This window comes from Canis aureus, chromosome 1 (genome assembly GCF_053574225.1).
Source record: "Canis aureus isolate CA01 chromosome 1, VMU_Caureus_v.1.0, whole genome shotgun sequence".
In the NCBI taxonomy this organism is placed as follows: Eukaryota; Metazoa; Chordata; class Mammalia; order Carnivora; family Canidae; genus Canis; species Canis aureus.
Genome location: NC_135611.1, coordinates 78,208,668 through 78,234,476, shown reverse-complemented (window position 1 = coordinate 78,234,476; position 25,809 = coordinate 78,208,668). Strand labels below are relative to the sequence as shown.

Below are 25,809 nucleotides of genomic sequence, written 5' to 3'. Positions count from 1 at the left end.
TTAAGGGGGCAGTGAGATCACATGAAAGGCTTGTTAAAACACAGATGGCTGGGCCCCACTCCCAGAGTTTGAGTCAGGAGGTCTGCAGCACAAGCATCTGCATTTCTAACAAGTTCCCAGGTGATCTGCAGTTCTTGAACCGGGAACCCCACTTTGAGAACCACAGACAACGGTCCGCCAAGACAGTGACGGCATCTACTACTTAGTACACATACCAGGTCCTCTTACACCCCGTCAATCAGCACAAGTGCCCAGTGAGAAAGGGCTGAAAGGTGAGCAAATCCTGCCTGGGGTCAGAAACAAGCAGGCAAGGAGATCCGACCCGCCTCTCCTCCAAGGCCTAGCCATGAGCAATGGTGCCCTTCTCTGCCCATTTTTTATAAACCAAGCCCATGGCAGGAACACAACCCAGGGGTGCAGGAGCACATTTGCCTACTGTGGGAAACCTCAAACAATATTCATTTAAATGATACCATCCCTGGCAACATAGTCTCGCCCCTTCTTAAACCCTATGATTAAAACAAAACAAAGATGACAGAAACCCTTTAGTGGCTCAATTAATCAGAACAGAAGTCACCAATTACTGGCAGATAATAACTTTTATGTCCTAACTCCCCCTCATTTGGCAGCTCCTACCGTGTTCTAAACCTGAGCCCTTTCCAACTGGGCGCATACTCCATCCTTTCCCTGCTCATCTTTCACACTCGCAGCTTCTCCGAAAACAGGGAGGGGTTAAAAGGAAGAAGTAGGGGAGGAAAAAAAAACAGCCCTGCTAAAGGCTGCCGGGGCGGAGATAGCAACACTAATTGCTCCCATTCTCTGGCTCCTCACGAGGCAGATTGCAGGGGCCTGCATCTCCGGAGAAAGCTCTCCTATCTTCGCGGCAGCTCTCAGCAGAGCAACTCAAGTGCCCTTAATTGTTTATGTTCTTAATGCAGAGCCTCTTGAATGCATTCATTTTTAATAGCAGGCTTGAGTGTGGGGCCCATCAAAGAATGACAAAGCAACTCTATTCATTGGTTCTCTGTCCTGCAATGATGGTCTTTTGATTTATTTGCAAATGACAAGCTTGGCAGGCCCCACTTGAGGGCTGCCCTCATTTTTTTTTTTTTTTAAGAATTCAGTTGCATTTTCCAAGATGAAGTTGAGTCTGCAACGCTGTGTTATTTGTGTAAAATTTTCCCCCTTCAGTTCCTTCTAATTAATGACTTAAATGTTTTGACCCAACTGTTGCCAAGCAGAGCATTTGGGCTTTAATTTGTCATTTTGGTAAAGATGCATCCTTGACAAAAGCATCGCAGCTGTTTCAGGGCCCAAACAGCACATTTCCATTATTCAGAAACCCTTGTTATGGAGTTCAGCAAGTGCTGTTCACATGAAATCGTACCAACTTGTCCCATGATGGAAAAAGACAGCTTTTGGTAGCCTTAAAGGAAAATGCACTGCGACGCCACAGAAGGTTTTCAAGACACACTCTGTGGAGTGAATCACAGAACAGAACCATGAAGTCACCACCTATTGTTCTCAGAATGGAAAGAGAACAAGTCTCCTGGAACACACCCAGAGCAAGCCTACACCTTTCACCCTCTTCACAGGTCTTAGTCATTAGGGAGCTCATGAGAAATTAGATAATATCATACAATAGCAGGATTAGTGGGAGGAAAAGCAGACTACATCATCCTGGCACGAAGGCTAAAATTACAATCACGAAAATAAAATATGCCTATGTAAAGACAAAGACTGCATGGGGATATGCAAAACTCCAGTTACCTCTGAAAACCAGGTTTTGTGAGACTCTTGCTTTTCAGAATTTATTTTTTTTTTAAGATTTTATTTATTTATTCATAGAGGCACAGAGAGAGAGAGAGAGAGAGAGAGGCAGAGACACAGGCAGAGGGAGAAGCGGGCTCCACGCAGGGAGCCCAACATGGGACTCGATCGCAGGACTCCAGGATCACACCCCGGGCTGCAGGCGGCGCTAAACCACTGCGACACCGGGGCTGCCCGCTTTTCAGAATTTGTAATGTTATTTTCCTCTCAATAAAATTTATAACATTTCTTTTTCAATGCAGCTACCTTTTGGGCCTGTATAACCTGTCTTTGGTTGGCACTGACTTCCAACCATCTACAATCAGTATCTCCACATCTTCCATCATGACAAAGCAAATAAGCAGTGCATACTATCTATAAAGCACTAGTTATCATTAGCTTTAACATTAATCATTGCATAGCTCCCCACATTTTGTTTGGAGATCACTGGACAGTGGGGTGTATTTCCCTAAAAGATTGGAGCCTTTAGCCAATCCATACAGTGGGAGAGGAAATTCCTGCCTGGAGCGACTATGAGCCAGCAGTTCCCTAATTTTTAAATTTAATTTAATTTTACTTTATTTTTGAGAGAGAGCAAGCACATGTGCGCACATGCACACACACACAGACACACACAGACATGGGGGTTGGGGGAGAGAGAGAATCTTAAGCAGGTTCCATGCTGACAGGTATGGAGCCTGTCATGGGGGCTTGATCTCCCTGAGATTATGACCTGAGCTGAAATCAAGAGTTGGGACACTTAACCAACCGAGCCACCAGGCACCCCAAGGATTCCCTAATTTTGAAAGCATTCTGCAGTGTAATCACCCACACACATACATGACATCTGCTACTCTTCTTCTAAAGCAACTTCTTAGGCAAAGCAGCTGCTCTATCAGGAGGCCTATGCCATTAGTGCCACATGGCATGGTGGCCACAAGTTAGATATGTGGTTGTGATGGTGAGGGCCCAAGGCAAAGCCTTCAGAGCCCTAAACTCAGTCTCAATTGGGAAGTCTCACTTCTGGGCTTTACTGCTCCCAGGCTGAGCTACTGGAGAGATGATCCTTTGGAAAGGAAGACAAAGTTTCTGGCCTTCCCCATTGGAACCTGGGATTCTCTTTTCTTTCTTTCTTTTTTAAAGATTTTATTTATTTATTCATGAGAGACCCAGAGAGAGAGGCAGAGACATAGGCAGAGGGAGAAGCAGGCTCCATGCAGGGAGCCTGATGTGGGACTTGATCTCGGGACTCCAGGATCATGCCCTGAACCGACGGCAGTTGCCCAACCGCTGAGCCACCTAGACGTCCCAGGTATTCTCTTTTCAATTCACATTGTGTGCCAACAAGCCTGCAAAACTCCAGAATGCAGCAAGCATGGGGCATCACAGGTTGGGAGCCACTGAGGTAGAAAAAGAGCTTGTGCACACTGAAATCAACAGTCAAGAAAAAAAATTATTTTCTTGAAAGCATCTTAGATCATGATTAAAATGAAATGTGGGATGCTGGCGAAAATTTTCAACGCATCCTCCTTTTGCAAAAGCTTTTAAATATTTAGAAGACGGTAAGTACAAGGATTCTAGATGACAGACTTCACTGGTGTATTAAAGATTCACAGACTATTTACTCAGCTATGCAGGTGGAGGCAAACAGGAACATCATTTTAAATACAAATTAAATTACTAAAAAACTCAAAAAAAAAAAATTCCCTGATCATTGCATCATAATGCAATCCACAGAGAAATTGAAGTGACAGAAAAATAATTACCTATTTTCAAGATAACAACCAAGCTCCTTTCAGGGGATAAAGAAAAAAAAAGTGTCTTGCATAAGAGATCATTTATTCAGGGTTCCATGGATTGACCTAAGATATATATAATTAAAAGCATGTCAAAGAAAAGCCCGAAGTCTCCTTCTACCCAGACATGCCAACTTAGAACTTGAAAGTGATCCAGTGTTACAAGGTCACTGTGCTAAGCTACACTGGGGGAAACATTATATAAAGGGGGAACAAATAGGGCCATGAATGTGAGGGCAAGTCATAAGCCATGGGTCCCCAGAAGTTACTGCTCCTGTAACTCACCAGTTCTTTTACAAGTGGGCAAATCAATTCATGTGCTCCTGTGTGTTTTCAGAAAGCATCCCAGATACCCTTTCATTAATTATGTGGGTTTGGGACATGTCAATTCTCATTTCCCAGAGCAGCAGAAACCAAACTGAACCCCATATTCTGTTATACTGGTTCCCACAGGGCTGGGCTGGCTCGATAATGCTGAGCTCCTTCTGGAAGAAGAGAATAGACTTCCTGCCATTTGGACTGTGAAACACAGTAATCCACCAAGGAATAAAGGTCAATGTTGCACTTTTGGTCATTACTGAATCATTTGAGATGATCTGTGGTGAGGATGAGAGGAAAATCGAAGGCTTCGAGAACGCTGCAAATGGCCTGACCTCAGACCAATTTTCATCTCCATCTGTCTAATAGACATGTGGATAAAAGGCCCTCCCCTCCCTCCTTCTGGGCCACTCGGCTGTTTCCAAATCCGCGGCACAAGCCAGGAACCAGTTAAACAATACATTAATAAGGGGAAATAACCTTCTAAGCCCCAGACCGACACTTACTCGGGTTTTAGGCCATGGGCTCAAGTTTGGAACGCAATTTTCCAGTCTGCAAGCAGTACTGCAAAGCAGAAATTTTAACGAATACAGAGAATTATCTGCAGTGCAGGGGCATGTGCCAAAATCTCCGTGTTTGTACATGCAAATATATGCATACTTACACCTCCACCCCCCACCAAAAGACAGCCACACGATTTCTATTACATCTGCTAGCGCGCGCGTGCACACACACACACACACACACACACACAGGGGAACAGCGGCGGTTCCAGAAACTGCATGCTGCTACGAAATAATTTTTTTTCCAAGTGTCCAATTAATGCTGCTTAATCATTATTAAGGCATTTCAATCCTTAGATACAAAATATTCCTGGGAACCCAGAGCCTAATTATCAATTAAGCCATGGAATAAATGTTAATATCCTGACTTTATACTAATACTCCCCTTCACTGGTTTGGCCGAGCTACCTTTTTAAGGTAATGCTGCACCATATATAAGTTTAGGCCCCCACAGTATATCAATGTCAAACAACATCGTGTCAAGCTAAGATTCAATTCAGGTAAGTGCCACTGCCAAATTTTCTTGTTCCCAGACGGGCTTTAAGATTATTTTATTGCTTAAAATTTAATTTGTTCCAACTCGTGTCTCCATGACAACGTTGGCTAACCCTGCAAATCATTTGGGTAATTGGATATCTTATCTTTCTATTGCTCTCAAATCGAATGATTCTGCTAGAATTGTAACAGCCAATCAAATTTACAGTCCTCCTGAGTAATAGACTTGGAAAAGTAGCCACATTCATCTCCTCTTTACAGCCATATTAACCAGTATGCGACAAACAGTAGAATCTGGTCTTCAAACTGTACTCCAAATTATAAATGGTGTCAATACCAATATTCTCACAGTGCAAAGTCTACTCAAAAGCTCCTTCCCTTTTATACTGTTTTAATTTGAGAAGGAACAATTGGTAATCATTCCATACAAACCCTGAGCAATTTAAATACTTTGAGGAAAATCAACAAGAGTGATGCTACTAAACTAATCAGGAAAAGAAAATTAAAAATCACAGCTTTTGAGGGTATTCAAACATATGATAAAATAACGACCAAAGCAGTGGCTACACAAGATGATACTAGAGCACTGACATTGATCTGTCTGGGCTCTTTAGGTGGGGAAGCCATACCTGACGCATTAGTCAAGAAATAAGAATGGATGCAGATTCAACAACTAGTTTAAAAATCTCTGTACCCTTAGAGAAAGCCACATAGCCAAAATGTGTGACACCTCTTTGTACTTTATTTAATGCGCGAATAGCACATCTAGGGTAAGTCAGTTATGGAATACAGATTTCTCATGAGATCCAAAAGTCAGCAATTTCCCTCTAGTGTTAGTGGTATGCTTCTGGCCTTTGGTCAGCTAAAAAGTACAGAAGTTGGATACATTTCAGTGGTCCAATTCCAATTGTCTTGGTAGCTGTGCAAGGAGACTGGCTTTGCAAGTGGGAGCTCACAGCCCAGGCACTGTAGAAGAGCCAGCGGCTCACAAATGTAAAAGGCTCCAGAACCTGGGCCAACTGGCAGGCTAAGTGGGTTGTCGAGAACCTCGTGCTTCCCCTGCAGATAGATACTCAGGACTTCAGGACCCCTTCTCAAGCTCAACACAGAGAGATAGCAACGTTGGGCTTCTCAGCACACAGATGTCAGCAGGCTGCCGAGCCTTTAAAGCAAGTGTGAGGGCAGGTACTGGCACAATCTGAACTGTGCTCTCTTCTACCCCAAACACTTACAATGACATCCAAGAAGTTTCTACGGCATCTATGCCATCGTGCATGGCAGTTAAGAGCCGAAAACCTAGACTTCCACTGTGTCTAATCCCAATGCCCCTGCCTTTCTCCCCTTGCATTTTTTTTCCTGCTTCCCCATGTATTAGCACATAAGTGGCAGCTGTGGACTGTGCCAGTCTACAATGATCTCAAGCCCGTGGAGAACGTAACACAAGTATCTACTCAAACTTCTGCCTAACATCTTACAAGTTTCCACAGCTAAAAGAAAACGGTCTGTACGTCTACCTTACCAAGGCTGGGGACTTTTTCCTTCTCTAACCAAACAACAACTTCACTTGATAATTCTCACCTCCTTTTTTTCAGGATGACAAAGCCTGTCTTCCAACTAAGAGTTGGATTTTCTACATTGCATAAATAAATAAATAAGCAAGCACGCACCTATCATCCTTTATTCTCCCAAAACTCACTTCCACAAAACGAATCAAATCCTCTTTGTTACTTCTCCATCCCCTTAAATGAAAGAACTCAACGGAACTCTGTTCCCACTGGTAGTCGTATTAACTACTTAAGGCTGTTGCCTTCCAAGGGCACATTGTGCTGTTTGGCCTAAATAAAGCATTTTTAATTCTTCTAGATTCCTTGGACGACAGAGGCTGCCAATAGGTGATTTAAAAAAAAAAAAAAAAAAAAAGTTTCCTCTGAAGCCTAAAGACAAATGCTTCAGAGCTTAGAAGGAAACAAATACAAACCTTTGTAATTGAAGGGAAATAACGAGAAGTGAATAATGCAAGGAGGAAGGAAGCTGCTGGGCTTGGAAAAACAAGATGGCAGCATGGCCTAGAATTCCAAGAGCAGGGGACAGTTTTAAAGGGACCGATAATATATCTAGGTAATCAATTTCAAGAACAAAGTATCCTTCCCTCAGGGTGCCCAAGTGCCAGGCACCAATGTAAACACTCCTGCATAAGAAACTCACTTACTCTAGATAACTACTCTCTATTGCCATCCTAACCTACCAGGCTGTTTTTGCTTTAGCAAGGAGAAATAATTAGTATTATTACACAAAAGGAGGCTGGAAGGATTTATAGACAAGTTCTATAGGGCACAGGGGCACTCAATGGATGGGAGCCATGACTGCTCACTCAGATGCCCCATATCAGCTTACGCTACAGTAATCAGCCCAAGTAGCTGACTTTTGAAAAAGACAACAGGGACACTGGGGAACCAGTGGAGACTTGTAGCTGCAGGCTGCTCGGAGACAGGGTACCCTTCCTCCATCCCAGTGGTCCATCCTTTATTCTCTCCATTCCAGACCAAGATGCAGATCAATGTTAAGACCTCCTTTCCTAAACCGAATGCGACCTTTTTATTTTCACTCACTAATCCACAGAAGCCTTTCAAATGGCACAAATAAAGGCGGCTGCATTTTGTTCTCTAAATCAATTTTCTCCCCAGCCATCAACTAGATGTTCCCGCACAGAGAAAGAACAGCCCTTCCCTTCTAATTCAAAAATCCATACTGCCATTGCCCTTGCAAACTGCTAAACAAGCAGTATCGGCAAGTCACTTGTGTTCTGTAATATATTTACTGCAAATCCCAACGGCTCACCTCCTAATGCAGTTTTCTATTGTGTCTCTGTGTGTCAATACACTGGCTGGTCACCTTACTTGTAAGAGGCTCTGACCGGCTGTTTGCTCAAGGCATCAAGAGGGCGCCCAGGAGAGACAAAGGCTGTTGCTTCTGGAGGGCCTGGCCTCGAGAGCCTCCTCCTCACACTGGGGTCCTCAAAGAGGTTTTGTTTTCTGGCACTTCACATCCTTGCACCATCCATGGGCTCTGAGGCCAATGCAAACTCCCTAAAAGGACAGTTTCCATCCATCCAAAGTTCAAAATCGGAGTCCTTTAGCACCATTTCTTCCCAGTTTCCTACCTAACAACATGAAAACTATTCCCTCCCCAGAGAATATGCTGATGGCATCTTAAAGGTCCTTTCTGAAGGACCAAAAAATAGGAAAGGCTGGGGGGTGAGGGGAGGATAGTCTGGCTTTTTTGTTTAAGTACAAATCTCTGCTTCCAGGTGACAGCTGAAAAAGAAAGCGCCCTAACACCACATAATACAACCATGTCGCAACACAAAGGGCAAGTCTAAGAGGAAAGTGCGCTAAAATGTTGTAAACACCTGTTGAGATGGAATTCTTAAAATGTACTTGGAGAAAAGCCCTCCTTCACCTCTCAGTCTAAAATGGGGTTGGTAGCTAAGAAAAGGTCCGGCCCTCCAACAAACCCAAGTTTTCCAGAATTACTCTTTCACTTATTTACTGGGGGGAGGTCAGCAAAAGCTCTTTGTAAGGTATGTGACAGGCAAATCCTGGGATCACACAGGTGAGAACAGTGTGGGTGTTCACTGTTTATTTCCTTCTCCTTTTCCGTGTATTTGAAATTCTTCACGATAAAATGTTTGGTGGGGCAAAGAGGTATGTAAAGACCAAAAGTAAATAATCAAGAGGGATGATATTAGTCATTAAGAAATCTGGCAACTAAGTCAAGTTAAATGTCTTTATACTTAACACATTATGAGCTACTTATCCATAATTCTGTTTAGGGGCTGCAGTGGTCCTAAGGAGACCAACAGGGACCCTAGGGCCAATGATGCATGCACACACGCTGCTTGCACAGAAATCCAGGCCTTGGCAACACACCACTTCTGTTTTCGCTCTCTCTTCAGTACAAACCCAAATATACCACTGTAATTAAATTCCCCATGAAGAAGCCTCCATGGATATTGTCTATAAATCACTGGTCCCAAAGAAAAACCAAGCAGAAGTGGTTATATGAGACCTGAAGTCCTGTAAAACATCTAGCAAAATCAAACATTTCATTCTTCACGTCAGCCTCAGAATCCAGCCTGGTACTCTGAGCTCAAGTTTTTAATCTGGATTCCATGGATTTACTGAAGGATCTTATGATAAATGGCCAAAACTGTTGGGTAAGGCTATCTTGCGTGTAAAGACGTGTGGAATTTATTTGCCAAGCAACTTCCACCTGATTTTCAGATGGGTCCAGGATCCAAAATGATTAACAAATACCACCCTCTCTCTCTTTTATTTTTTTTTAAGATTTTATTTATTTATTCATGAGGGACACACAGAGGGAAGCAGAGACATGAGGAGAGGGAGAAGCAGGCTCCCCACAGGGTGCCCCATGAGGGACTCGATCCCGGACCCCCGGACCCCAGAATCACGCCCTGAGCCAAAGGCAGACACTCAACCGCTAAGCCACCCAGGCATCCCCAACCACCACTCTCTTAAGCTGCACATGAAATGCTATCTAACAAGTGCCCACTTTGGCTAACTCATTGGGAAGCAGTTGGAGTAAGTCTCAAATGAAAGCTTTGAGCAGACCATAACCTAGTGAGAGTAACAAGACACATGTGAAAAAACAGGATTACAGAAATTGGAACAAAACTCAGTGACGTGACAGGCTCCTGGTGCAGAGGACACAGAAGGCCTAAGGTAAACAGGGAGTGTTGTTATTTGAACTTGACCTTGAAGGATACTGAGGAAGGCCTGTGAAGCTTGACAAGACGACCTGGACTTTTTCTAAACAAAACAGAAAAATACATAACATATTTTAGGCAGGAAGAGGAGACCCACTGGCTGGATTAAAGGGCCTGGTGGAAGGAGGACAGAAGTGACCAAGACTAGTAGGGACAGTAATTGGGGGCAGACACACGAGGCTGTGAGTGATGGACACAGACGCCCTGACAAAAGCGGGAAGTCAAAATTAGAAAGAACAGACACACCAACATACCTGAAGACCCAGCCCTGAAAGTTTGCATTCACCACTTTAAAGATGCTCCCATTCTGGGGCTGGAGTTTGGAGCGTCTGGATGGAGGCTGCTGGTCTCTACAGTAGAGCACATGGACCCAAGTGACCGCAGAGGACACACCAATGGCGTGAGGATTTTTATTTTGATCCCTCTGCTTATGATTTCCATTTATGACAAACATATACAATGTGTTAATACTTTTATACGCTTTTATAACTCATAAATTTGTAAGCGAACGCGTCTGGTGGTATATTTTCAAGTTTTTCAAGGACAGGATGCACAAAATACCAGGGAGTAACTAACAATCTAGTTAGACCAGGAATGGCGCCCGCAGTATCAAACCGAGTACAGTACTGCAGTTAACTGAGCAGTTCCACAAATAGCATGATTTGGACGTGCAAGTTCAAATACAGATTCATTCTCAAAAACTGGTTCTACTTAGTCAAGTGAAAATCCAGTACGTATCTACCAATACACTGGAAATAATATATGTGACTATACCTCTTCGACGTACATAGTGCTATAAACACACCACACCCTACAGCTTTTCTCCATCTGGCAGATGGAAAAATAAGTTCAATGGATGGAATTCTCGGAGTTTGGTTTTTCCTCTTAGTTTTCATCTTATACCCAAAATGACCTTCACCTTGCCCTCTATCTGCCACACCTTAGTGCCCATGCCTTCTCTCTCTCTCTCTCTCATACACACACACACACACACACACACACACACACACACGTGCTCTAATTTAAAACACCAAATCACAGTCAAAGACACATTTCTATGGCACATTTCATAATACAAAACTCACCAATCCCATTGGTGAGGACTGTTCTCAATCTATAAATGCCTACTCTTGTCAAATAAGCCTACTTATGAAAACAGCTGCCTAAAATTTAATTTAAAACTATCAGACCAAATATTCGACATTAAAAGTACTAGTTCTGAAAATCTGTTTTTCAAATTCTGAACTAACAGTAAGCCAACAGGGATGGGGCGGGGGGAGCTGACAATTGAGCCAATCAAAGCCTTTGAGAAGCCCAGTTTCTTAGTTTCCTCCAATGTAATCCACTCCTGAAGACCACAAATATTTAATAATAGAAGAGCAAACACTCACATCTATGGAAACCTAAAATGGTTCCATGAGCCAGTAACTGAATATATCGTTAGTTTAACTACCACACAAGATGATTTACTTAAATATTTGCTAAAGGAACAGATTCTTTCTGCATTTCTTAATAAACACTATTTGAAGGAGTATCTTAAGCTCTCTGGCCAAAAGACTCTCCTCAACTGACACAGGGCACCAGGTTTTCAACTCTGGCAGGGGTGCGGTCTGGAGGGACAACTCTCCTCTCCTAAGAGGAGTCATTCTGAGAACTTGCCTAGTCTAATCACTTATTTTGCAGAGAAGGAAACTGAGGCCCAGACTAGTCAATGACTCATCCAGTCCCCAAAGTCCCCTAAATCGGGACCCATCCCGATGGAACTGTATTTTATACCAAGGCCCATCCTTAAGATCACATATTTCATTCCTCAGAGGTTTTTGGCATGAATTTTGAATTTAAAAATATTTTTAAAAATCTTAATGACTATGTTTTTTGACCCCTTCCTTAAATTCTGTGCCCCAGGGCAAGTGCATCCCTTACCTCATCCTAGTCTAGGCTCTGGATAGAAACCATGAACTAGCCAACTGTTGAAGGGGTCAGGCAGAGTGACACAAAGTTGGGAGGATTCTCCCTGCTGGCTGATAAAAACCAAAGGCTAATCTTGTGCCTCAGAATCTGTGTTCCAAATACACAGGGAGCTTTCTCTCTCTTCACTGAAGCTTGTGAAGGGCAGGCCTCACTAAGGACATGAAGTTGGGGACCACTCCACTCTTGATGACAGTGACTCCCTTTGTATTACAAGGTAATTAACACCTGGTAGAGCTTAGCTGTAACTGCAAGTACTACAGCGAGTCTTTTCCCATTCTGAGACGTAGACTCAGGAAAAAAAAAAAATCTCAAAGTGAGAAATGGTAGACAGAAAACACACATGGTTATAAAGCAGGAAGAAAGGTAACACTTGCAGACAAATAGCAAGAGTCACATCTAAGGGATTAACCTGCAGGTGAACTCCTAACAGTTCCACCTAAGCACTTTTAAAACACTACCAGAGGACAATTTATTTTTTAAGAGAAACTTTAAAGCACACATCAAAAGCGTGAAAGCGGTTTCACTCCGAAATTTACGTGGTCTGAGACACGGTGCTGGCAGAAACATCACATGGTGCTTGGTTATGTTAAGCTCTCATCTGTTTCTCTTTCTCCTCTCCTTCCCCGCCCCACAACCACACTGCAGAATCCCTCTTTCCTTCCAGAGCCAGTCCTTTCATTTATTTTTAAATTCTTGGCCGCCCTGGAGAGCCCCGAGTGCTCACTCTGCCTGCTCTTCAGAAGAATAGAGGCACAGAGAGACAAAGTGATCACACTCACTGTGCACTGGGCCTCAACCAGGAGTCCTGACAACAGTTTCGAGTTTTCTTTTGTTCTTAGACATATTTTAACCTGCAGACAGTAGTGCTCGGTTGGCTACAACTTTCTACCTTACCCATGGCTGTGACCTCTGTAGACCAGTCACTACTGCTGATTTTCAGGAACTCTTAGAATGCACCAGGTCCTGATGTGACTGTGTATCATGACATGAAGTTTTCAGCACAAAGAGCAAGAACAGGAGAGACATGCAGCCAGGGGCACTGGGTCACCACACGCAGGCCACAGGTGTGGCCTCATCCTCCAATGCAGCGGGGGGAAGGGGTCGATCAAGGAAAGCAGGACTGAATTCTAGGGAACCAGGTGACCAGCTTCAACAGAAACTTGGCCCTGACAAATACCAGACTCCGAACACATGCCCACAGCTGCAGGCAGGGCAAAACACCTACCCAATCAACCACACAGGATGAGGCAAATCACTTCTGAAAACTGTTAAGTGCTGTACAAATTCACGCCACTAAGACAACTTATGGCATGGCCTCATCAGCATCCTGTAAAAAGATCCACAAGTGGAATAAATAAGGTTTATGTATGTATTTACAGTGCATCTTGTTCCAAAAACACCAAATGAGGTCATACCACCCCACAGGACACAAAACAAAACCTGAAAGATCGCACTGCCAAACACACCAGGCACAGCCCTCAAAACAACTAGACTCACGTTCACCCGCTGTTTTGTAATGTACCCTAATGCTTTGGGGGCATAGAACTGCCTTGACGTTTTATGAGATGTCTCCACCTCTTCTGGATAAATACCCAGAGTTTACAATCTACCTGGAGAGAGATGGGTAGGCAGAGATCTATAAAAGACTCAAAAAACAAAACCTGTATTTTTTTCTTTTTAAGATGTTATTTTGAGAGAGAGAGAGACAGAGTGTGTGTACACAGAGAGGGAGAGAGGATCTCAAGTCGACTCCCCACTGAGCAAGGAGCCAGACAGGAGCTAAGATCCCAGGATCCTGAGATCACCGCACGAGCCAAAATCAAAGAGTCGGACTCCTAACAGACTGAGCTACCCAGGCACTCCTCAAAATAACGACAACAAAAAACAACTGTCTAAATGCCACAGCAAAAAAATTAAGTGCCCATTACCATCCCTCGTGCACTGACTTTTCAGTAACCAGCCACATACGGGAGCAGAGAAAGTGAGGGAAAGGCTTATCAGGAAGTGTTGACACAACATAAACATGGACTGTGGGCACCAACCCAAGTAAGGAAACCACAATTATACCATTCTCCATTTGGACACGCTTCCACTTTAAAACTTCCAGACGGGAAAGTTGGTGGTGAGATTTGACACTGAAATCTCTAAAACTCACTTCTTAGACAAACCCGCTGAAAGGTGGAGAGAGCGGTCGTCACACTGCAGACAAATCTTAACAACATTAAAGCTCTCTCCGTGGAAAGTTTCCCCATCGCTGCATTTTTTTCAGTAACAAAGATGTTGTCAGAAATGACAATTTTTTGTGTCCCCTGATGATGCCTTGCTAGCATTTGGTTATAAGCCATAAAGCAGGACTAATTTCAGCCTGTCAGGAGTCTCACTAATGCCCAGTTTCCCCCCAGAGAGAATTCCTGTCAAATCTAATGAGAGCTCCAAAGGCCCTCTCTACAATATAATGAGCACTTAGGCCATGCTGGTGATCAGGCGGCAAAAAGCATCAATTTGAGCCTGGCTACACCCTGGGGGCCAGACGTCACCAGTTTTAATAAGAATTATGATTACTAGCTGCACCAAATGCCTCCTCAGAACTTATTATTAATGTGTGACATTCAGAAGGATGTTTTTCAAATGTAAGGCCACTTTAAACTGAATTACAGCACTGCTTTGCACACCACTCTAGTTACGGGTCTGTCAGCATTTACAATATAAACTAAATTTCAAGAGGCTTAATACCCTACTATGAAGAACATGGCATCTCTCAGCTTTTCACATTTTTCAAATTACTGAGCCAATTATACGCAGCAATATTATTAATGCATAGTGGCTCACGAATGGACAATATTACCCACAGATGCCCAATAGTGTATAGAAACTCATTAGAAACCTATTTTCACACCATGGGGCTCCTGACCCTCTTCGCCCCTTCTTCCTTTTTCCTACTCGATAAAAAAGAGGTCATGTAACCATGTAACCTTCAGGAACCGGCAGAATTACACACTTCCTCTACCTCCCCAATAAATCCTGCATCAGCATACAGCATCATCCAGAGGTAGTGTTTCCTTGTAAAAGAGTTGGTGAAGTTATTAAATCCTTTGAGTTTCTGAGTTTAAGAAAAAGCTTGGTCTCCTGTTTACCCTTTCTAGAATTGTGATTAGAAAAAGTATGCCTTTGGGGTAACTTAAAAAAAAAGTGGCAGGTTACAACTCCTTCACCCAGCTTATTTGCATAATTCATTTAAATGACCATAGATCTTCTTGCCCAATTACTATCAACAAGTTACAACCGCCTCAATCAGGCACTTGCCATTCAAACACACAAAAAACAAAGGCACAAGCCCAACATAATCTAGGCTACCAATTTTGCAAATCAGAATAAAATCAGCATTTTTAAAGGTCCAATTATATTATTAAAGAAAGGCCCTGAACCTAACTATCCCTTTCCAAACACATATCTGAGAATAGATCTAATGTACACGACTTAACATTATGAAATCTATGATGAATTAAAAATCAAAGAGTGTGGAGTTACAAAAGCAGAATTCAACTCTGAAACACACTTGCTTAATGAAAGTCTTTGAATATAAGGAAGATCTGAAGGCTGAACTAATCAATTTCTCCACTGTGCCCCAGCCGGTCAGCCATGCTCTTTAATTTAATGAAACAAGGGTTTGAGATGAAATAGCACATATACATCAAGTAAGAATTGTATTGTTGCACTTTGAAATGTGTCCAACTGTGCAACTTCATCTGATGATAATTTTTTAAGAGGCAATCGATTTCTAAAAGACTTATTGTACCAGCGTCTTGATGAAAAAGTGAATGTCAGCATATCTCCAGAATACTTACACCCTGCCATTAATGCTTTCTTTGGCAGACAATGACTACTCAATCGAGGGTCCTTTGGGCTGAGCAATCATTTAGCTTTTCTTCTCTTATGAGGTCCTTAGTGCCTTGTTCCAGCTCAATACTCTTTTTATACACCATTATAGTAGCCATAAGTGTGAATTTTATGGGAACTTGCAAACTCATAGTCATAGCTAGAGCTTTCCAGTCACTAATCTTTTCATGCTTTTAAAACCACGAGGACTGAAGCGACTCCCAACATATGCTGTGGCCATAAAAGAATGCTTTTTCACCTCCAAATCTGCATCAATTGAGAAAGTTTTCAAAAAGATGTTTGCTAATAAGCCACTAATCTTGAATGTCACTTTATGCAACCCCGAAGCAAGACAAGAACCCCACAGTTAGTCATATACAATGTTTAACCTGCTTAAGAAACTCCTGAATATCCTTCTTTCCCCTCCACCCGCAGGACCACACTGCTGTTCCAACCGGCAAAAAAACCTAAGTTACTCTGAATTTCAGAACTCTATGGGATACCCAGATCTTTCAAGCAGAGAATAAATCTATCCAGGTGGAAAAGCCAACTCAGAGACTCAATTTCTATCAGCCTATAGACAGGTTGGGTCACATTTCCAAAGCACCTCTCACCTAGTCACTTACAGATTCTGTAATTGTCAAGAAGCAACTCTTGCTGCAAAATACTACCACCAATTCACAGGAAGGGAAAGAAACTAAGGGCATACAAATTCCCCGCCCCCCCCCCACCACTGAGGACACAGCCAGTTTTATAGAATCATAATGACTGATTTCTCATTTCAACTCGAGATTTCAATAGAGCTTACCTGTTTATGCATTTCTATGTTTAATCCATATGACATTTCATAATACTGCAAAAAGAAAAAAAATCAAGCATTTCATTAATTCATGTTTTGCAATGCTAGGAACACGTATTTGCTAATCTTACATGCAAAAGAGAGAAGTCTAATCTCTGATACCTACCATCACATAGTGCCTCTGCATTTCTGTCTTTTCACTTGCCAGTTTCTCACATTCCAATTTAAGGCTACAAAAACAAAACAGGCAACTTAATGTAAACATTATGTCACTTGTTTTAACATCTGCCTCACATATTTGCACTTCAAGTAAAAACACAGACCAATTTGGAAAAGCCATAAACTATCTAGGTAAACATGCAAAAGCTTTGTCCTTGCATTTAATAGGGAAAGGGAATAAGGTGAACAGTACAGCGTCTCCACTCAGCTACTATTATTTTTCTTCTTGATGCATACCTGGTCAGATGCCAAGAATGAAAAATCTGTCAAAAGCCCTGATCTACTCAGAAGACCAAATCCTCCTCCTGTTCATCTGTTCACTCCTACTTCCCTGGACCAGTTTGCTCCTCTGGATTCCACCAAAATCTGGCCTTTGCACAATTTTCAGCATCAGACACAGGCTGTCCCATCTATGCCAACTCAAACAGTCTCCAAATTTAAAAACTATACTCTAGAGTTACTTCTACAATTGTTGGTCCCTTTTGAAATCTTGTTTTTAAATCCCTGCCAAAATATGTTAAGTAGCTACTCCCGGCTTGGTAAACACAGTGTGAGCAGGTATGCCTCAAGTTCCAGAGATTATTATCTTCAAGCAGACAAAAGGTCAACAATCAGAAAAGCCTCTGACAAAATAAGAAAATTCACACCCAAGCATCTGTGCACTTTTTCTCAAGCATGACCAAAATAAGGGCTGTCATTACAGAGTTATTTCTTAGCTCTAATCAGCTAAGACTTCACTGGAACATGGGAAAGAAACTAACAGTTCTGGAAAATCCACTATGGACAGGGCGCTTTACAATCACTTTTCACTTATAAACCTTTTGAAGTAGGTCTCAGTTAGGTGAAGAGACTAAGCCAGGATTTACATAAATGAGACTGCGGTCCCCTGTCCTTCCCAAACCACTCCAAAATGACGACGCCAAGGAAGGGGAGCTTCCTCCTGCACCTAACGCCCCCCCCCCCCCCCATCACCAGTGATGGGCACAGCTAACAGCACCTGGTCTCCCATGATGGACTTTGTCTCAGACAACACAATCCCCTGGTATGGCAAAGAGCGATTTCAACACTGGCTCTGCCTCCCTAAACCTGCACTCCAGGGTTGGAGCATCGATTGAACCAAGGTTTCAGCTCAGCCTGTTGCAAAATAAATAAACGAAGTGCAAATATTGACGGTTCTCATGCAACTCCTAAATACTCAAAAAAAAAAAAAAAAGGCTCCCTGTAACAGCAGCAAACCGGCAAAAGGGAAACAATGGTAGTAGGAGGAGATTAGAGGAGAGACGGCCCAGGAATAACCTGGAAACAGGGTAACATGAATGACAGGTCTTAACTGCGACTCCACACGCCACCGCCTGGACGCGAGGACTAAGTACAGCCGCCGCCGCCCCCGGCTGGGCGAGGAGGTGCCGGGGCTGCCCCCGGGGCTACCGCTCGCCCGCCCGCCTGTCCTGGCCGGACACGCACCTGTGGTACTGCGCCTGCAGGAACTGGAATTCCTCTTTAATCCGGTCCAGGGACTCCGGGATAGTGAACTTGAAGGGCTGGCCTGCAGCCTGGTGCGGCGTCTGGGGGCGGCCGCCGAGGGGAATCGAGGCACAGGGATGCGGGGAGACAGACAGACAATGAAGGCAGAGGAAGCACAAGTGGGCGGGACGTAAACAAAAAATAAAGTTAGAAGTGGCGGAAAACGGAGCCCTGAACTCGAGTTTGCTCTGCGCTTGATGGAAGGAGAAAGCGGACCCTCGCGCGGCCTGGAGCCTCCTCGGTGCTCGGTGCGTGCGCCCGGGTCACAGGCTGTAGGGACGGGGCTCCCGGCGGCCGGGGAAAACCAGGCCAAATCGTCGTCGTTGCCCCCGCCCCCTCCCCACGGGGGCGATAATGACCCCGGGGACCAGAGAAGAAAAACAACAGCCTAACGCTCCGCGTTCCCAGAGACGCGGGGCCACCTCCGGGCGCGCCGGAGCGGGGGCCGCATTGACATGTAAATAGGCGAGACGAGAAACAAAGGGGGGGGCGTCCTACCCGTCTCGGCAAGGGGGGGGGTGGGCGGAGAAATCGCTCCGGGAAAGAACCCCAGCGCCCCCGGGAGCCCCCGCCCGCCCCGTCTAGACATCAACTGGGGGGGGGGGGGCAAGAGTAGAGGGAAAAATGGAGTTTCAGCTCCCTCCCCAGCGCAGGAGGGAGGCTCCGAGACCCCCCCAGCCTTGCACCCCCAGAGGCTTGCGCGGGGCGGGGGGGAGGGTGGTCCTCCCGAATTTAACAGAGACCCGTCGCCTGCCGCGCGGGGCGAGCGTCTATCCCCTCCCCGCCCCGCCCCCACCCCGCGCCCCCTCCCCCCTCCCCCCGTACCCCGCCGCGCCTCACCGGGTGCCGGCTCTGCGGGAACATCGCTCTGGCGGCGGCCGCAGCTCTGTTTCCGGGCAACTCAATTCTCCGCTCAATTTCCAACTTTAATCCCGCCGAGGAAAATTAAGCCGAGAAGCCGGGCGAAACCCGGGGCGCGGGGAGCGCGCGGGCCACGCACGCAGGCGCGCTCGGCGGGGCGCCCCGGCCGCTCCTGCTCCCGCCGCTGCGGGCTCCCTCGCTCAGGGCCACATCGCGGGGCACCCGGGCCGGTGACGCCGGCGCCCGAGAAGAGGGCGCGGGGGCTGCGATCCGGCCCGTGGGCCTCCGCTGCCTCGGCGGGGACGCGGGGGGCGGCGACTCCGGCCGCGCTCCCCTCGGCGATCCCGGTGCGCGGCACCCGTCCCGGGCAAACAGATCCAGGCGGGCTGCCTTCCTTCGCTCTTCTCCCGCTCCGCCTCCTCTCCGGGTTTTCCCCGCGGCCACGGCCGCGGGCGAGGCGCAGGTGGCCCGGCGCCCCCGGCTAACCCCACACCCACAAACCTGGCGACGTTCGGGTCACCGGGCGCTCGTGGGCTGCGGGAGGCGGCGAGGCGCACGGCCCGGGCCGCGGCGGGCGGCGGGCGGCGGGCGGCGGAGGGTCCGCGCCTGGCGCCCCGCAGCCTCAGCCCCGGCGGAGGAGCAGGAGCGCGGGAGGACGCCGAGGCGGGGAAAGTGCGGAGGGCGCGCCGGGAGGCGGCTCGGCACGCCCCGAGCCAGCGGCACTCGGCGGACTCCGCGGTCGCACGAACCCTCCGGGCCCGGCGGGGCTACTCCGCGGCGGGCAGGGCGGCAGCCGCCCGCTGCTCCTCGAGCCCCGGGCGCATCCGGGCGCCGCGCCCCGCGCGCGCTCGCCCCACCCGGCCGGCCCGGGCGCTCCGGACTCTCGCTGCGAGCCCCGGCCTGGGCCCTCTTTCTTTCCTTCCCTTCGTCCGCCTCTTGGCACAGGGCGCTCCAGCCCGCCGCAAAGTTCTCTCACGACCCGGGGGGCGACATCCGCGAGGCGGTGGAGAAAAGAGCAGGAGCGCGTTCCGCCGCGCGGCCTCCCTCCCCGGCGGGCAAACTCCGCGGGCGGGTCCGGAGTAGTCGCGGCGGGGGGTTTGGTCGCCGCGGGCCGGCCGTGAGCGGGTGGGGGTGGCGCCGGCGGTCGCCCCGGGGACGCGGGGCGCAGGGTGCTCGCCGCTGCCGCTGCCGCTGCTCCTGCAGCCGCCGCTCCCGCCGCCGCCGCCCGCGCCTCTCGCGCCGGTTACATTAACACGCGGTTTCACACTCCGGAGCTAACCAGCGCCGGCCCCGCCCAGCCCCGCGCGGGCGGGGGCGGGAGCGCAGAGCCGGCGGGGGACGTGGGTCCGGGAGGCCGCGGGGGGCGGGGCAGCGCGCGCCAGCCAATCGCGCGCGGGCGCCCAACGTGGGGCGCTGACGCGACGCCTCCCCGCAGCCTATGGTAGCGCAGCGCTGCGCGGGCCGCCCCCCCTTCCGCTCCCACCCGACTCGCTCGCGTCTCCGCCGTCTCCCCGGTGTCCCCTCCCACCCCGCTCCCCACCCCCCCCCCCCCAGCCAGCCGCGTCCTCCCGGGCTCGGTGAGGAACTGTTCCCGGAGGAGCCGCGGGACGCCGAAAGCAGCCAATGGGAAGAGGCGAGACGCCGAGATTGGCACCGTGGATGGGAAGGTCGGTGGGAAGGAGAGCGGCGGGGCCGGGCTGTCAATCAAAGTAACGTGGGGCCGGGCGGGGGCGCGCGGGCGCGGGCGCGGGCGAGCGCGAGCGGGAGGGACCGGCGAGCGTGCCGCCGCGGAAGCCGGGGGCTCGAGTTTGCAAAAATCCTGCCACTTGTTCACTTTTCCCTTTAATGGAAATCCTCAGATCCCAGTGAAAGTGACTCGGAGTCTAACCGCGCAGTTTCTTAGGGGGGGCGGGGGAGGGTTGGGGAGGTGGGTGGTTCGAGCCAAACGAGTCTTTCCGTGCTTGCCCTTGTGTGATGCTCCTCTTTTGAAAGTGAGGTCACATTCAGAAATCTCTCTGAGGATTGTTTTTCCGTGAGCTGCGTGTCCGTGAGAAGGAGTAGTGGACTGTGCACCCGGTGGAAACCGCGGCAGCGCGTGGGCTGGCGCACGGCCCCGGCCGGCTAAGACTAGGCTTTTAATACTCAGGCCACCCCCCACCCCCCTTTGCACCCAACGTGGGAGCGGTTGGCTTTTATTGAAGCATTTCAGACGACTTTGCAGAAAGGTCGGCCTGCCTTCGTTTGGCGGGAAGGATGCCCTGAGGTGCTGCCAGGGTAAGGCACGCGCGTCCCAGTCGCGGAAGCGCGAAATCTCGGGCCCTTGTCTTGGGCCGAATTCGCCGTCTTGGGAGTTGGGGGCCGCCGAGAGTTTTAGGGGCCTCTCAGCAACACGCCCACGAGGCTGTGCCCACTTACTAGACACAAGGGAGACAATGGGATAAACCCCCATTGAGACCTGGGAACCTGTCCTGCCCGCCCCTTACCCCCATCCTTTGGGTGGTACCCAGGGCAGGGCGGAGCTGCGTAAGGACCTAAATGGGAAGCGTTGGGTCCATCAGCCCCTCGTGGCTAAAATTCTTACGAGTGGAACTTGACCTAAAAGGTATTTTGAGGTTTTAAGTAAATGTGGCATACTGTGTCAATCTCCAGTTTTTGTCTATTTCTCCAAATACACGGCACAGCAGAGAACCTTCAGTATTGCCGCATTTATACTTTTATTTAAAGAACAGTTAGGTTGAGCTATTTTCACACGGTTGGTGAGTGAATAATACCGTGGTAGCCAAATGGTGGTGAATGCTTCGGTAAGAAAGACACGTCTTTGACAAGCATTCATCCTACCTTGGAATATACTTCAGTTTTTGGTATTAATAACGCCCACGTTCTCATTATTTTACTTTCCAGGGACTTATGGAAAAGCATTTATTTAAACAGAAACACATTTGATTCGGAGATTTTCTTTCTCAGAGATCTTTTTCTTGAAATATTAAAAGAATCATTTTAGATAATACATTTCACCGTTGGAGTTGTTTTTAAATATGTATGATATTGATTTGTCTATAATTGCATCAATCCCAAATATCAATTATAAATGAAAAATTAAGGGAGCGATTTTAGCCAGCCTGTACAAGGCCACAGTAAATTCTTAAACAAGTTGGGTATGCGGTTTTGCAGTGTTCTCATTAAGTGGGGTTGGGGAGAGGGTTATATTGTTCATTTTGCTAACATGGAGAATGAAAAGGAAGGAAGCACTGTCCCTCTTTCCTGAGTTAAACGGAGTGATGACTGGAGCAGGCTTGCTCCACGTATAGGACTTTTTGAAATAATGTGATTCATGGGCAGCTAAGTTTTGTCCTTTGGCAACCTGAGTTCCTTGTAATCTTCATCTAGCGATTGGGCCCCATATGCCAGTCTATGGTCAGTTCATCCCATAATCAGCTTCAGGACTGTGTAGAAAGAACTTGGATGCCACAAATATGCCTGTGCATGCTGAGCCAACTGGGGCAACTGACACTTCTCCCTGGCTTACCCAAGCTTTATTTTGATTTACTAGCACACACTGGTAATTAGGTTTAAACAGAGAGATTAAAACGGTGTACTTCGAGTCAAGAACCTTCTGAATTCCGTATAATGTAGTATCTGGAGAAAAGAAAGAGTGATGATTTCAAAATTGGAAGAGCTTTAATTGTGTACATAAAGATGGTTGGTTTTCGAGTGTATCCCATCCTCCTTGACAGAGGGAGAAGGCTGGGCCCCTTTTCAAGGTCATATTTTCTTTGTGATTGTCATGCTGTAATAATTATACTACAAAACTCTCATCAAACTGCATTACAAATGATGGTGTTTAACAATCAAGTAGCTTTAATCTTATGTTTTAAATAAATAATATATGTGCAGATTGGCTACAGCCTGTTTAAAAGAAAATAATCCTACCCATGAAATCTATCATTTTAGTCTTCTATTTAAAGTCTGTTAACCATAATCTTTTTTACCTTTAACATATTCATGCGTTGATGATGTTTTTACATGAAATGATATTAAGTACGCCGCTTCCATAGAAAATTATCTCTGAAAAAAACAATCCCCTTTTTATCCTCTGCAAAGCAACAAGAAGATTACCAGATTGCTTATTTTATCCTTGATGCATATAGGGGTATATTTCCATTTGTTTGCTGCTGACTATCAAATTTTCAAGTCAACCAATGGCGTAAGTCATTACAAAAAGTAGATGGTATATCGTACAGGTTCTAAACATGTCATAGAAAAAGCTATGGCTGCTGATCAATGATATTATGCATCTTTTAAATCTATTACTTTTTTTATTTGAAATGAGTATGTCAATTTCTGAAGATCACATTATTTTCTCTTCCTTTTAGCTGTGAGTTATTGCTCATGCATTTTCTCATTTGACTTTTTTTTTTTAACTGAGTTTTCTTAAACCCTGAGAATGTAGGGTCCAGAAGAATTTTCCCAGCATTGCTTTATAACCTTTTCCCCCATCCCTTTACCAAAGAAAAGGGCAGGATGGGTGTGGGGCATGGAGAGAGAAAGCAAAGAAAGGAAAAAAAAAAAAAAAATCAGTAGCCGATCCATGCAGCAGTAAAACCTCAAATAAAATCACATCCAAAGAATCTCTTGCGGTTTCACACAATATGGTAAAATTAGAGATTGCAGGAAACCAACTAAATTAAACTGGGAGCATTTGAAGAGAAACGAGTAGTTTATGAAAATGACACATTGACTGACCAGTGTGCTTTTTTATCAACAATTTCTTTGTTAAGATGCAGATCAAAGGAACCTGCATATGTTTTCATTTTGTTCTAACTAGAAAATTACATCCAGATGTTTAATAGGCATTTGGTTGGTTTTTCAGCATTGATTAGATATGTTGGTTCTGTTTGCTTACAAGTGTAGCCGGATCATTAGCTAATGCAAAGAAATGTTTGCTGTGAGTTGCTAATTAGGGCTTTTGGAAACCCTCCATGCTCAAGAACAATTTGTACAGTGGCCAGATGAACTTGAGGGACTTGAGGAAGTTGTTTTCCTTTCTCTGTCAGAATGGGGAGAAGCAGACATCCCCATTCCCTAATCTCCCTTTGCCTATGGGGGATTGGGATGCTATCCCTGAGGATTAGAGTGCAAATAAATTAGGAAGAGACCACACAGGCACTCCCAAACACAGAGATAAATGTGCCTTTTCTCAAGCTACAACTGTGTTGTCTTCAGGGGTTGGGGGAAGCGAAGAACATCTAAAATGCTGAACATTAATATGTGGAAGATGCTCAGTGCTAATGTTATCAAATACACAGCCTTTTTAAGTATACTTTAGAGACAGATGGGAAAGCCCTTTATGATAAACGAGTGTACTTGAATTCATTACTGTAGTACTTATAATTAAAAATGTCTCCTTTGCAATTTCAGTACTTCTGCGGGGTACAAGAGACCAAGCTTGGGAAGGGGAAGGCTGGGGCCAGTGAAAGGGATGGAGGGAGTAGAATTTTGGAGCCTGGGAGGAAATGCAGTGTTTACTTTCACAGCCACTCATCTGTTTACCTTGTTAAAGCCCCAAAACTTGTAGGAGATTAGACATTCACGTGGTATTCAAATAAACTGTTTGAGAATTTGAGGCACCAGACGGATAAACTTCTTAGCTGGCCAATCACGTTTTTAAAAACACTTGCAGAAGGACACCACCTCGGTGGAGGTTGAACTTTTGTTTATTTAAGTCTGTATTTCTAGAGAGGTACCAGGCCAAAATAGCCTCTGTCTATAAGCCACTGCAGAAGCACAGCCTCAAATACCACTGGAGCATTTTCTCTCATAGATTAAATGCCCCTTCTCTGCCTGTTTACATCTTACGCACATGGATGGTACACTCCTCCGTGTTCCCGTAGATGCAGGATTAGTTTTCCTTGAAATAGTTCAAGCAGAGGGCCTGTCTATCAGAGCTCTCCAAGTCCTTGGGGAGCTGCCCTTGAAAAGCAAAGACAGTATTTTGGGGCAAGAGCAGATATTTCCTGGAGCTCAGAGCATAACGTACCAATACGTCTCAGTGTAAATTAGCAAGTTTTTTTTTTATTCCATTCTGAAGTCTGATAAAAGTTGAGGTAATACACTTTTTTTTATTCTTTCAGTTTAGTATTTAGCTCAACAGGAGCCAGAGTCATTTGGTAAGGCAAAAGGACGTTAAAGGAAGCATGTATGCTGATCCTTCCTTTATGTGTTCACGTAAACCACGAGCTGACCTTGACCCCCTGAGTGCTGTCTGTGAGGGCCTACCACGCTGCAGACCCTGGACTTGCAAGGAGATCAGTATTAAACCAGGACGCCTCTCTTTTGACCTTAGAAAAGCTTTTGCTTTGGTGGTATCCTTTAAATACTTTTTTTTTTTTAAAAGATTGTATTCATTTATTCACACAAGACACACACACACACAGAGAAAGAGAGAGAGAGAGGCAGAAGCAGAGACAGAGACACAGGCAGAGGGAGAAGCAGGCCCCATGCAGGGAGCCCAATGGGGGACTCATCCCGGGACTCCAGGATCACTCCCTGGGCTGCAGGCAGTGCTAAAGGTAGGCACCAAACTGCTGAGCCACCCAGGGATCTCCAATACTTTTTTTCTTGAAACTGGCAATTGGGGCAGCCCGGTGGCTCAGCGGTTTAGCGCCGCCTTCAGCCCAGGGCATGATCCTGGAGACCTGAGATGGAGTCCCACGTTGGGCTCCCTGCATGGAGCCTGCTTCTCCCTCTGCCTGTGTCTCTGCCTCTCTTTCTGTGTGTGTGTGTGTGTCTCAT

At 46.3% G+C, this 25,809-nt stretch overlaps 1 protein-coding gene and 1 long non-coding RNA gene across 7 annotated transcripts in view; one reads left to right on the top strand and one right to left on the bottom strand.

Moving 5' to 3' along the window:
- TLE1 (TLE family member 1, transcriptional corepressor) overlaps window positions 1–19,581 on the bottom strand; it is an 86,159-nt gene extending 66,578 nt beyond the window's left edge. For 4 of the 5 annotated variants that reach the window (XM_077905761.1, XM_077905768.1, XM_077905780.1 and 1 more), the window contains exons 1-4: window positions 18,997–19,581; window positions 18,097–18,197; window positions 16,580–16,643; window positions 16,423–16,467 (exon numbers count right to left, since the gene is read on the bottom strand). In XM_077905761.1, coding sequence (XP_077761887.1) covers window positions 16,423–16,467; window positions 16,580–16,643; window positions 18,097–18,197; window positions 18,997–19,020 — 234 coding nt within the window. In that variant the 5' untranslated portion in view covers window positions 19,021–19,581. The remainder of the gene's footprint in view (window positions 1–16,422; window positions 16,468–16,579; window positions 16,644–18,096; window positions 18,198–18,996) is intronic. The other variant, XM_077905775.1, reaches the window with a different exon arrangement.
- A 990-nt stretch (window positions 19,582–20,571) lies between these two features.
- The window catches only part of LOC144318616 (uncharacterized), a 111,624-nt gene continuing 106,386 nt past the window's right edge, over window positions 20,572–25,809 (top strand). For both annotated transcript variants that reach the window (XR_013384675.1, XR_013384673.1), the window contains exon 1: window positions 20,572–20,684. This is a non-coding gene — a long non-coding RNA (uncharacterized LOC144318616). The remainder of the gene's footprint in view (window positions 20,685–25,809) is intronic.